General features: G+C 42.6%; 1 protein-coding gene and 1 long non-coding RNA gene across 16 annotated transcripts in view; one reads left to right on the top strand and one right to left on the bottom strand.

Annotated features, from left to right (window-relative positions):
* Positions 1 to 3,151: 3,151 nt before the first annotated feature.
* LOC116375274 (uncharacterized) lies at positions 3,152 to 4,998 on the bottom strand. Of its 2 annotated transcripts, XR_004211017.1 has the most exons (3): positions 4,817 to 4,998; positions 4,226 to 4,392; positions 3,152 to 3,658 (listed from the first exon to the last, which is right to left on the bottom strand). It is a non-coding gene; the product is annotated as an uncharacterized LOC116375274 (long non-coding RNA). The 2 variants fall into 2 exon arrangements; XR_004211016.1 differs by lacking the exon at positions 4,817 to 4,998 and having other exon boundaries at positions 4,226 to 4,766.
* A 1,048-nt stretch (positions 4,999 to 6,046) lies between these two features.
* The window catches only part of si:ch211-200p22.4 (phosphatidylinositol-binding clathrin assembly protein), a 53,854-nt gene continuing 46,431 nt past the window's right edge, over positions 6,047 to 13,469 (top strand). For 10 of the 14 annotated variants that reach the window (XM_031832069.1, XM_031832067.1, XM_031832065.1 and 7 more), the window contains exon 1: positions 6,066 to 7,319. In XM_031832069.1, coding sequence (XP_031687929.1) covers positions 7,190 to 7,319 — 130 coding nt within the window. In that variant the 5' untranslated portion in view covers positions 6,066 to 7,189. Of the gene's footprint in view, positions 7,320 to 13,469 lie in introns of all 14 variants that reach the window. The other 4 variants (XM_031832075.1, XM_031832061.1, XM_031832071.1 and 1 more) reach the window with 3 other exon arrangements.

The following is a 13,469-nucleotide window of genomic DNA, read 5'->3' as shown; positions in this document are numbered from 1 at the left end:
AGAGAGGCAACAAAGGGACCAAAGATAACCCTGAAGGAACTGCAAAGCGCCACAGTGGAGATTGGAGTATCTGTCCATAGGACCACTTTAAACTGTACACTCCACAGAGCTGGGCTTTACGGAAGAGTGGCCAGAGAAAATACATTGCTTAAAGAAAAGAATAAGCAAACACGTTTTGTGTTCACCAAAAGGCATGTTGGAGACTCCCCAAACATATGGAAGAAGGTACTCTGGTCAGATGGCCAAAAAGCTCAATTTTAGTCTCATCAAGGAAAACACTATGTCTGGAGCAAACCTAACACCTCATCTTCCCCGAGAACATCATCCCCACAGTGAAGCATGGTGGTGGCAGCATGTTTTTCATTGGCAGAGACTGGGAAACTGGTCAAGGAATGATGGATGGCGCTAAATACAGGGAAATTCTTGAGGGAAATCTGTTTCAGTCTTCCAGAGATTTGAGACAGGGACGGAGGTTCACCTTCCAGCAGGACAATGACCCTGAGCATACTGCTAAAGCAACACTCGAGTGGATTAAAGGGAAACATTTAAATGTCTTGGAATGGCCTAGTCAAAGCCCAGACCTCAATCCAATTGAGAATCTGTGGTATAACTTAAAGATAGCTGTACAGCAGCGGAACCCATCTAACTTGAAGGAGCTGGAGCAATTTTGTCTTGAATAATGAGCAAAAATCCCAGTGGCTAGATGTGCCAAGCTTATACATGTACCCCAAGAGAACTACAGCTGTAATTGCTGCAAAAGGTGGCTCTACAGAGTATTGACTTTTGGGGGTGTGAATAGTTATGCATGCTCATATTCTGTTTTGTGTCTTATTTCTTTTTTGTTTCACAATAAAAATATTTAGCATCTTCAATGTGGTAGGCATATTGTGTAAATCAAATTATATAACCCCCCCGCCCCAAAAATCTACAGTTCCAGGTTGTAAGGCAACAAAATAGGAAAAAATGCCAAGGGGGGTGAATACTTTTGCAAGCCACTGTAAGTGTTGAGGAGCTCCGCTATTGGAGCGAACTTGAACTGGTTTTGGTGATATGAGCACTAACAGCATAGGACTGTCTATTGGGGCCGGTAACTGGTTGTCCCTCTGCAATGACCGGTGCCCGTTTCCTTGAAACTTGGGCTTCTTCAGGCAACTCACAGCTCGGTGCCCATCTTCTCCACAGGCAAAACAATGGCTACACATAGTGACACACTGTTCTTCACACTTCAGACAGTGGGACTGCATCCCTCTTCTCTTGAACTGTGGCAGTCTCTGGAGCTGTGGATGAAACTGTTGCTGTCGCAAACTGTGGCTGGGACTGTTGTTGTTTCAGGGAGTCAATAACGTTGGTTAAGGCCAACCTGAGCACTGAGCTCACATTAACTCCTTCCTCTCCTGTTCTCCAGCTGAACGTTGTCTCTCACTCTCATCACTTGTAATCACATGCCTCAGGAGGGATTTGTCGGAAACAGTATTGTCTAAGAGGAGGGATCTCAACTCAACAGATGTCACTGTGCTTGGTGCCGAGGCCCTGGGAGACTGTATGGAGAAACATGCCCTGGACAGTGTGTGCATCCTACCTCATGTCACCTTAGCCTGTTTTGATAAAAACCACCTTCTGCTTTAGTCCAGTCATTCTGTAGAGGAACTGCTGGGGTATATCATGGCCGTGCCACTTGGTACACATCAGCTGCTGGAAAAGTTCAGTGCTGCTCTTCTCTTCTAGGTGAGACAGGAGGAAACTTTTTAGCTCTGCGACAGTCATATCGTCTTTGATCAGAATGTCTTTGAAGTGGACATGTTTATGAGGCGGAACACACCTCTGATGATCGGACCTTCACTGTGGTTCTCTTTTACTCCCTTTTCAATCTGTTTGCATAGGTTATTGTAGCTGATGTCAGTGTGCTGTCACCTACCTGACATCAATGTATCTTGAACTCCTGACACTGCAGCAGTGGGAGGTCTCTGATGGAGACCATGGTATCAGCTCTGATGTGGGGTGTATGTTCAGCACTAAGGTTACTAGACATGTTGCTGTGTGCCCTTACAGAAAGTGGTGTGTGTGTTAAGTTCAACTGTACTTTGGAGTTTTCTACCCAACATCCTTTTATTATTTCACCTTTATTTAACCAGGTAGGCTAGTTGAGAACAAGTTCTCATTTACAACTGCGACCTGGCCAAGATAAAGCAAAGCAGTCCGGCACAAACAGAGTTACACATGGAATCAACAAACATACAGTCAATAACACAATAGGAACAAAGTATATATAAAGTGTGTGCAAATGAGGTAAGATAAAAATACAGTTTTATATCTTTATGTTTGAAGCCTGAAATGTGGCAAAAGGTCGCAAAGTTCAAGGGGGCCGAATACTTTCGTAAGGCACTGTAAATATAGGTCTGTAGTAGTTTGGGTCTAGAGGGTCTCCCCCTTTGAAAAGGGGGATGACCGCGGAAGATTTCCAATCTTTGGGGATCTCAGACGATATAAAAGAGGTTGAACAGGCTAGCAATAGTGGTTGCAATATTGTCAGCTGATAATTTTAGATAGAGGGTCTAGATGGTCTAGCCCTGCTGATTTGTAGGGGTCCAGATTTTGCAGCTCTTTCTTAACATCAGCTATTTGGATTTGGGTTAAGGAGAAATGGGGGAGGCTCGGGCAAGTCGCTGTGGGGGGGTGCAGAGCTGTTTCCCAAGGTAGGGGTGGCCAGGTGTAAAGCATGGCAAGCCGTAGAAAAATTGTTGAAATTCTCAATTATCGTGGATTTATCGGTGGTGACAGTGTTTCCTAGCCTCAGTGCAGTGGGCAGCTGGGAGGAGCTGCTCTTATTCTCCATGGACTTTCCAGTGTCCCAGAACGTTTTGGGAGGATCCAAATTTCTGTTTGAAAAAGCTAGCCTTTGCTTTCCTAACTGCCTGTGTATATTGGTTCCTAACTTCCCCGAAAAGTTGCATATTGTGGGGGCTATTCTATGCTAATGCAGTACGCCACAGGATGTTTTTGTGCTGGTCAAGGGCAAGTCAGGTCTGGAGTGAACCACAGGCTAGATCTGTTCCTGGTTCTGAATTGTTTGAATGGGGCATGCTTATTTAAGATCGTGAAGAAAGTTTGAGATACTGTCACGTTGTATAATGATAGGAGACAGGCGCAGGAACACGAAAATATGTTTTTTTATTTCTCTTCCCAAAAGAGCGCATGTCATGAACATGACGGGGTCGAACCCCAAGACAAACACGTGTATATAACAAGGCTGCAACCCAAAACAAAGAGTGAGGTGTTAACCTCTAAGAAATACATGGGACGAGACCCTTAATAACACGGTAACATGCAAGCCGATACAACAGAGCACAGGTACTCAGACCAACGGACATGGGAACAATAATCAACAAGGACAATGAGGAACAGACGGCACATATATATGCATACTAATCAGGGGGAATGGGAACCGTGTGTGCATAATGAGACAAGACAGTCCAGAGTTGGTGGTAATGATCCAGTTCAGTGACGCCTAGAAGGCAGTGACGTAGACATCCTGAGCTGGTGAACAGAATGAGCAGCAGTACCGGGGAATCCGTGACAGATTTTTGACCTTTGATGTGTCAGCAGTGTCAGGTACATGATGATGGCAATGATGGCTGTGCAAGCACCTCAACAATAACCTCTGTAAAAAATATAAATATATTTAACCTTTTTTATAGCTAAATCCATCCATAAACCAGTCCAGCCATCTCAATACTGAGCCAGCTAGCCACTAAACTGGGACATATGGTAATATTATGAAACTGGACTCCATGGTGGATGCAATCAACTGATTCATCAGAACAAAAAGCATCGTTAAAAATGTAACATGTCCGGCCTAGCTTAACAGGCAAGTGTTAGCGCCATTAGCTTAGCATGTTTAGTTTCTCTAAACCTACAACTTTGTAATATATCACACTTTGTTGGGAAGATATCAGGGCCTTTACAATATACATGAAGTAGAAAAGAAACTACAATATAATCTTAGAGCTATAAATCAATAAGTTCAAAACAGAATATTAGCAGGGGCCATTTTTTCTAATGGCTAGCCTAGCTTAGCCGCAAACACATTCATCTCTATAGTGAGATGGCTAACAGTTTTCAATTTACATACTTAAACATTATAAATGTACATACTTAAATTGTATCACTCAGATAACCATTTAAACTAACATTTCCTATAGATAATATGATTGTGTACACTACATACCTGTTAATCAGAAGAAATAAGATGGAGACAGGAGGAATCGGTTAAAGTTGTCACAGGCGTATTCCACTCGTTAAAGAGGCTCCATGGTCAATCTGAGATCTGCATTGGCCGTGCAGCATTTAGGGCATTAATACTTCTTGTGCGTCGCCAAGCAGCACAGAGCTGTTCTGAAGCAAGTTGTCAAGGAAGTGAGGGTGTGTTTATACAGGACCTCCTGCACTCACCTACCGTCATGTCAATGCGGAGCTATACCAAGCCCTCCTCGTTGTTACAAAATTTGAGAAGTGCATGGCGATGCGGTACAGAGCTCAATTTGCCTCTGCCTCCAGAGGATCCACATTTGCATCAGACCATCCATATGGCGCCTCCAACCACATTTTCAGATCATGCATAAATTGGTTCTTAGAGGGGAGACAAAGCAAACTGCTGCACTCCGCCCTCTGTTGGCGGCAACAGACAAACAATTCCCAATGGAAATCTTTGGAGGACTCGCCCAAAATAAGAGTGGATTACAACAATATCCAAAACATGTTCAACATAAAATGGGGGGGGGGGGGGTGGCCTAACCAAGCTGCTAACCAAGCTGCTTACCTATTGCAGATTCAGTCTTCTCAGCCTGGTGCAGGTCTACAATTTTGTTTCTGGTGTCCTTTGACAGCTCTTTGATCTTGGCCATAGTGACGTTTGGAGTGTGACTGAAGTTGTAGACAGGTGTCTTTTACACCCGAACCCAGGTGTGTCACATTTCTCTGACGACCCTCCCGGCTCCGCCCACCGACATCCTATTAAAGAAAACAAGAGCAAAGAGAAGGAATTTGGCAAACAGAAGTGGGAGGGTGGTCACATGTTCATACAAATATTTACACATTAAGTTTGCTGAAAATAAATGCAGTTGACAGTGACATTTCTTTTTTTGCTTAGTTTATAAAGGGCAGCATCCTCTAAGGTGCACGATTGAGTCACCGGGTGGTAGCCAGCTAGTGATGGCTATTTAACAGCCTGATGGCCTTGAGATAAACACCGTTATTCAGTCTCTAGGTCCCAGCTTTAATGCATCTGTACTGACCTCGCCTTCTGGATGATAGCGGGGTGAACAGGCAGTGGCTCTGGTGGTTGATGATCTTTTCGGCCTTCCTGTGACTGTGCTGTAGGTGTCATGGAGGGCAGGTAGTTTGTCCCCGGTGATGCGTTGTGCATACACCCCTTCGCGTTTGAGGGCCGAGCAGTTCCCGAACCAGGCTGTGATACAGCCCGACAGGATGCTCTCAATTGTGCATCAGTAAAAGTTTGTCAGGGTTTTGGGTAACTGAATGCTTTTACAGATGGCACGTTTCAGGAAGGCTGATAAAAATGCAAATGTTTCTCACGATTTTAAAGCATCGGATGTGCCACATTTAGAGCTCGAGTCACTCAAGGACACAGTCTGAGAAATAATTTAGACCTTAAATTTGTAAAGATGACTATGCAAAAATGATATTTACAGCGCATATATTACCTCGAATGAAAGTCAGATTTTTATTTGGTAAAAACACAATTAAAAAAAGTTCAATAAAACGAGGTAATTTCTGTATTTGTCTCAGACATTCCACAACTATCGCCACATTTCCACCTTAAATTTCAGACACATTTGGTGAGTTCGTTTTGCATGGCCCGGTGCCCCGGTTATCTGGAGATCCCTTTCAAGGACCAATGGAATTAGGCTTCTAGAACGTGTAAAGGCCTCTCAGCAGCTGGGGCACCGGACCAAGCAAAATGAATTCGCCCAGTCTAAAAGTCCCATCCAATCAACTATTTCTCAGATCAGCTGATTCCTAAACTGCCATTTTGTCTGCCGGACATAGGCAGGGAGAGAGAGAAGCCAAGCAACAGCATCTATACACATCAAATAACTGGAATAACGAAAAAGCAGACGATGTGAATTGGCTGTCAAGTCCCATCGGTAAACGTTATTGAGATTTGGGGTTTGAAAGGAAATTGGATCGAATTTTATGGATATATCAGACTAATTACGTAAAACAAATGAGTGTTTCACTCCTGGCACGGAACTCGAAGGACGCGAGTTGAGAAAGAACCCCGAACCCGTCAGATAGCTAGCTTTTAGCAGTAGTGTTAGTAGGAAGGCTAGCCAGCGGTCTTCTGTTTTGTCTCTCTTGGTTTCGTCCTCGTCAAGTCTGAAGCTCAAGACAAATTGGCAAGTTTGGCAGTTTAATGTTGGTTCCCCTTCCTCGTTATGTGTCGCTCGAAACCAAGGGACTGCTCTGTTCAATGTAGCCCAAACACACAAAACGTTAGTGGAAGTTGAAGTCAAGAACTCGGAAGAAGGATTTGGTGTTAACTAACGTTAGATAGCTAGCTCGCTATTAACAGTTATCTAGCTAACTTAGCTGAACTTTGATTTGAATTCCGGGCACATAGGCAGTGGACTGTGCTTTGTCTCGCTAATTGAACGTTGGCATCTAGGCTGCTCGTAAGCTAGTTATGTTTATTTGTAGCCATCGAGCAAACATTAATGTTTACAAATTGCACAGTGGGACTCTTTCCTGGATCGAATGCTCCAACGGAAATATAAGTTAACACAAGCTAGCCCATATTTGTTAGCTAGTTGTTTTATTATACAGAATATATACCTTGCTAATTATATAGTTATTTAATTGCTCACTGATTTGCCATTTCAAGAGGACCGGGGCAGATAAAGCTAGTTTGAAATTATTATTGTGCGCTGGATTTGAACTACCTTAGCTAGCTAACACACACATTGCAACAAATACATTTTTCAACGACAATGGACTAGACGTCATAACACTTTTTTGTTGTTGTCAAGGAACCGATTGACGTGGCCTGAAACCGTCACACACTTGCCGTCACTGGTGTTACGTGCGTCAGCTAATATCCAATCATTGGACCGTGTGTGTGTTGATCATCTAGCTAATTATTGTGGGGTTTGTAGCGAAACATTGAAACACAATGTCAGGACAGTCTATAACGGATCGGATCGCCGCGGCACAGCACAGCATGACCGGGTCGGCTATTAGCAAAGCCGTGTGCAAGGCCTCGACGCACGAAGTCAGCGGTCCCAAGAAGAAACACCTTGATTGTGAGTATCGTGTGGGTGGGTGGTGTGTGTTGTCTGTGTTTCTGTGTGTGATCTTTGATCAGAAGCAGACATGCCAATAATGTAGCTAGCTCGCTACATTGTTGCATTCCATCATAGTGTAGCTGCTTCCCTAGCTATAATTCACTGTAGCAAGCAGACAGGCAGACACTATCTTAACTGACATTTGGCAATGCATTTCTGCGGATGATTATGGTGCATCCCCTACTGTCCATGTCTGGACAGTACACACTGGTCATTAATTTTGTTAGCGTGGTGGTGGCTTGTACTGGTCTCCCATGTTGTCTTTGCCATTCCTTCCTGGTCATAACATTTTAAAATGTTTGTCTTATCTAGGGCGACTTACAGGAGCAGTTGGGGTTAATGCCTTACTCAAGTGCACATGGACAGATTTTTCACCTAGTCTGTTCGGGGATTTGAACCAACAACCTTTTGGTTACCGGCCCAAAACTTGAACTGCTAGGCTACCTGCCGTATGATGGAATATGTTCCTTGTTTCATCTGCCTTTCTTACTGCAAATCCAATTTCCTTCAGGAACAATAAAGTTGAATTTGAACATGAGGTCTAGTCGTGCTCCAGGCTATTGGGTCATTATTTGTGCTGTAATGTCACCACTGTCTATGTGAAGACACTAAAGGTCATTGAGGAAGCAGGATCAATGAAAGTGAAGTTCAAGTATAAAAAGATAGTTAATGAGTCAAGCCTCTGGATAGTTGTTACAGGACGAAGATACTTCTTCTTTGCAGCTGAATGCAAAGGATTGCTTTATAGTGTTGTAACTGGTGTCCCCACAATACTCTGCTATAGCAATACCAGATCTCGCTCTGTTAAAATGCTTAGAAAAACTTTAGACTGCTATTGAATGCTTAGTACAATCTCTGGTGTTGTATAATAACTGGTGTCTCCACTTTGCTGTCAAAATTGTTTAGCAAGCTGTAGCTAGGCTATATTACATTGGATCATAACTGTAGTATCGTAACTGGTGTCCCCACACTTATCAGTTGCAGGCAGAAGCCATATTATCAGCCTAACCTGAAATACACGCCATTGTTAATAATAAATTGTGTTTTGAATCCATTTCCTAGAGAGAGGTTTGGCACAATTACCATAACTGTTTAACTGACAGTTGTGAATGTAGACAGTCACGGAAATAAAATAACCCTCATCCCAAAACGTTTTTGTTGGTGTGTGTGGTAAACACAGCTGGCTGAAGACAGGATGGCCGGGCATTTGTGTTGTGTTGTTGAGTCCATTTCTGCGGTAATATGGAATGTTCTGGCCATTTATTATTTATTTTTTTAACCTCAAAATTGTTATCCAGATCATGTTACGAACTAAGGATGCACATTCCGGTCAGTTTTCCTGCCGACTAACCAACCCTCATATTAACTGTTCAACAAACGGTTAAATTTTTTTCAAACAATAACATGGGATGACTACAGAGAATACCAGACGGAGGCGCTTTCCATTCAGCACCACAGAGCGCCGTCGACTATACCGTTTTCGTATGAGCTTTGGCTCTGCATTTGAGGTGCTGTCCATTCACAGCTGATGAATCCAGGCGCAGCATTGTATTCGCTGATATCGGCATTTGAAGTCGGCCTTGTTGCGACTTCATAACTTATATTTAGAGCAGGGATCATCAACTAGATTCAGCTGTGGGCATTATTTTTTCTTTTTTTTCTTAAGTCGATAGTCAGGGGGGCCGGAACATAATTAGAAATACTTTGTAGACTTCAAATTGACCTGCAAGAAGCCATGACAGAATTTTTGACTAAAACATAATCATTTCAAACCTTGCTTAAATTTGTATATAATCACATCGATTGGTTAGCTGACAATGTCACAAAAACGATGTGCTTGCTTCCTTGGGGCAGAAGTCAGTGTGTTGTGATTCTGGATGGCCAGATTACAAGCAAGAAGGACAAGAAAATGTGATGTACGGAATAGAGGTCGACCGATTTATATTTCTCAACGCCGATACCGATTATTGGAGGACCAAAAAAGCCGATACCAATTAATCGGCCGATTTAATAAAATAAAAATAAAAGAGTTTTAATTAAATGTATTTTGTTATTTTTTGTTGTTGTAATAATGACAATTACAACAATACTGAATGAACACTAATTTTAACTTAATATAATACATCAATAAAATCTATTTAGCCTCAAGTAAATAATGAAACATGTTAAATTTGGTTTAAATAATGCAAAAACAAAGTGTTGAAGAAAGTGAAAGTGCAATATGTGCTATGTAAGAAAGCTAACATTTCAGTTCCTTGCTCAGAACATGAGATCATGAGATCATATGAAAGCTGGTGGTTCCTTTTAACATGAGTCTTCAATATTCCCAGGTAGAAGTTTTAGGTTGTAGTTATAATAGGAATTATAGGACTATTTCCCTCTACCATTTGTATTTCATTGACCTTTGACAATTAGATGTTCTTATAGGCACTTTAGTATTGCCAGTGTAACAGTATAGCTTCCGTCCCTCTCCTCGCTCCTCCCTGGGCTCGAACCAGCAACACAACGACAACAGCCACCCTCGAAGCAGCGTTACCCATGCAGAGTAAGGGGAACAACTACTAGAAGGCTCAGAGCGAGTGACGTTTGAAACGCTATTAGCGCACACTAACTAGCTAGCCATTTCACTTCGGTTACACCAGCCTCATCTCGGGAGTTGATAGGCTTGATGTCATAAACAGCGCAATGCTTTGACGCACATTGAAGTGCTGCTGGGAAAACGCACGAAAGTGCTGTTTGAATGAATGTTTTCGCGCCTGCTTCTGCCTACCACCGCTCAGTCAGATACTTAGGTACTTGAATGCTCAGTCAAATTATATGCAACACAGGACACGCTAGATAATATCTAGTAATATAACCATTAAAAAACAAACATTTTTTAACCTTTTATTTTACTAGGCTAGTCAGTTAAGAACAAATTCTTATTTTCAATGACGGCCTAAGAACAGTGGGTTAACTGCCTGTTCAGGGGCAGAACGACAGATTTGTACCTTGTCAGCTCGGGGATTCAAACTTGCAACCTTTCGGTTACTAGTCCAACGCTCTAACCACTAGGCTACCCTGCCGCCCATGTCTAGTTAACTAGTGATTATGATTGATTGTTTTTTATAAGATAAGTTTAATGCTAGCTAGCAACTTACCGTGGCTTACTGCATTTGCGTAACAGGCAGTCTCCATGTGGAGTGCAACGAGAGAGAGGCAGGTCGTTAATGCGTTGGACTAGTTACCTGTAAGGTTGCAAGATTGGATCCCCCGAGCTGACAATGTGAAAATCTGTCGTTCTGCCCCTGAACGAGGCAGTTAACCCACCGTTCCTCGGCTGTCATTGAAAATAACAATGTGTTCTTAACTGACTTGCCTAGTTAATTAAAACCTCTTGTAACTACCCATCCCGGATCCGGGAGAATTGTCATCAACTGACACTAAGTAGCATAACGCAACGGACAAAAAAATCATACAAGAAAATATTCCTATTCATGAAATCAAAAGTGAAATGTATTCAAACACAGCTTAGCCTAATCACCCTGTCATCTCAGATTTTGCAAATTTGTTTTACAGCCAAAGCAAGACAAGCATTTGTGTAAGTTTATCGATAGCCTAGCATAGCATTATGCCTAGCTTGCAGCAGGCAATCTGGTCACAAATCAGAAAAGCAATCAAATGAAATCGTTTACCTTTGATGAGCTTCAGATGTTTTCACTCACGAGACTCCCAGTTAGATATCAAATGTTCCTTTTTTCCAGAAAAATTATTTTTGTAGCCACGTTTGGCTGAGAAAACGACCGGAAATTGCGGTCACGACAACGGCGAAAAATATTCCAAATTAGTTCCATAATATCGACAGAAACATGGCAAACGTTGTTTATAATCAATCCTCAAGGTGTTTTTTCAAGTATCTATTCAATAATATATAAACCGGGACAGAGCTTTTTTCAGTAAGACCGGGTGGAAAAATGGCTACCTCTGTCTTTTGCGCGAGAAATACACAAAGAGCCATCAGGTGGACACTGACGCAATGTTGTCGCTCAGGCTCATTTTTCAAAATAAAAGCCTGAAACTGTCTTGTGATACTAGATACATCAAGGAACCCATAGAAAAAGGAATCTCGTTGATATCCCACTCACTGCTCAATAGGGAAGCATAGGAAGGGACTCTTATTTAGAAACCGCTGTGTTCCTGATTGGATTTTTCTAATTCTTTTGCCTGCAATATCAGTTCTGTTATACTCACAGACTATCTTTACAGTTTTGGAAACTTGAGTGTTTTCTATCCCAAGCGGTCAATTATATGCATATTCTATTTTCTGGTCCTGAAAAATAGCCTGTTTACTTTGGGAACGCAGTTGTCAAGGAAGTGAGTTTTTGTCGATACAGGACCTCCCAGCCCCACCGTCTGTCAACCAAGCATGTAAATGCGGAGCTATACGGAGCCCTCCGCTTTGTTATAACATTTGGGAAGCACACAGCGGTGTACGGAGCTCGATTTAACCTCCGGTGACTCTGCAATTGCGTTAAAACCTCCGTATGGATCCTCCGGAAAGCATCCCCCGGAGCAAGCATAAATGGGCTTTTAGGCGATTTCATGAGCATGTTGTCTAGACTGATGGCAGACACCACGAATAAACTGTTGAGTAGGGTCTAAGCTACAACATGCAAAAGTTTTTTAAAAGTGTTTTTAGATATAAAGGTTAAAGAAATTTTATGAAATGTTTTTCCAGAAAGCTTCTAAACGATATACATTTATATTTTTCAGTGATAACTACATGGATGTCTCATGGTGTGGTGGGGTATGCAAAATGGATCAACTTTGAGCACCTATCTATTTAATGATTTGGCATTAGTCCAAAAAGTCACTGTGTACTTCTACAATGGGCAAATACTTTATATATAGTGTGTGGCCACCCCTTCAAATAAGTGGATTCATCCATACCCGTTGCTGACGGGTATATAAAATCAAGCACACAGCCATGCAATCTCCATAAATAAACATTGGCAGTGGAATGGCCTTACTGAAGCTCTCCGTGACTTTCAACGTGGCACCGTCATAGGTTGCCACCTTTCTAACAAGTCATTGGGTCAAATTTCTGCCCTGCTAGAGCTGCCCGTCAACTTTAAATGCTTTTATTGTGGAGTGGAAACATCTAGGCGCAACAACGGCTCAGCTGTGAAGTTGTAGGCCACACTAGCTCACTGAACAGGACTGCAGGTTGCTGAAGCGCCTAAAAATGGTCTGTTCTTGGTTGCAACACTTACTACTGAGTTCCAAACGGCATCTGGAAGCAATGTGGAAACACGTTCCCTGAAAAATGTCGCCGACAGATAGGGCAGCCGTGCTTCTAGCTCCTAGGCAACATTGCTGTATTTTTGATTGAACTGATTCAAGGCTAATTCAAAACACCGCCTGCGGAGAAGAGGTATTCGAAGTGGACTTCTATTCTGACTCAGGAGGCGCGCACACTTCCAACCGCTTCCAAGTAAATATGAGTATATTACTCGCTAATGTTCAGTCATCAGGGAATGTAACGTACTCTGTCTCACGGAAACATGGCGCTCTCGGGATATACTGTCTGACTCTGTACAGCCATTTGGGCTCTCAGTTCATCACGCAGACAGGACTAAATATCTCTCTGGGAAGAAGGGCCGGGGTCTATGTTTCATGATTAACGGTGTGGTGTGATTATGATAACTTACAGGAACTCAAGTCCTTTTGGTCACCCGACTTAGAATACTTCACCTTCACATGCTGACCGCATTACCTCCCTTGAGAATTATCTTCTGTCATCATCACTTCCGTATCTATTGCCCCTCAAGCCAATACCACGACGGCCCTCAAAGAACTTCACTGGACTTTATGTAAAGTGGAAACCACATATCCTGAGGCTGCATTTATTTTTGCTGGGGATTTTTAATTTTTGTTGTTGTTGAGGAAAACGCTACGGAAGTTCTACCAACACATTGACTGTAGTACTCGTGCTGGTAAAACACTCGACCACTGCTATTCTCTCTTCCGGAATGCCTACGACAAGGCCCTCCCCCTTCGGCAAATCAGACTACAATTCCATTTTGCTCCCCCCTTCCTATAGGCAGAAACTCAAATAGGAAGTAACCG

This window comes from Oncorhynchus kisutch, linkage group LG9 (assembly GCF_002021735.2).
Source record: "Oncorhynchus kisutch isolate 150728-3 linkage group LG9, Okis_V2, whole genome shotgun sequence".
NCBI lineage: Eukaryota > Metazoa > Chordata > Actinopteri > Salmoniformes > Salmonidae > Oncorhynchus > Oncorhynchus kisutch.
The sequence above is the reverse complement of the archived record's forward strand: the minus strand, read 5'-3'. Positions and strand labels throughout refer to the sequence as shown.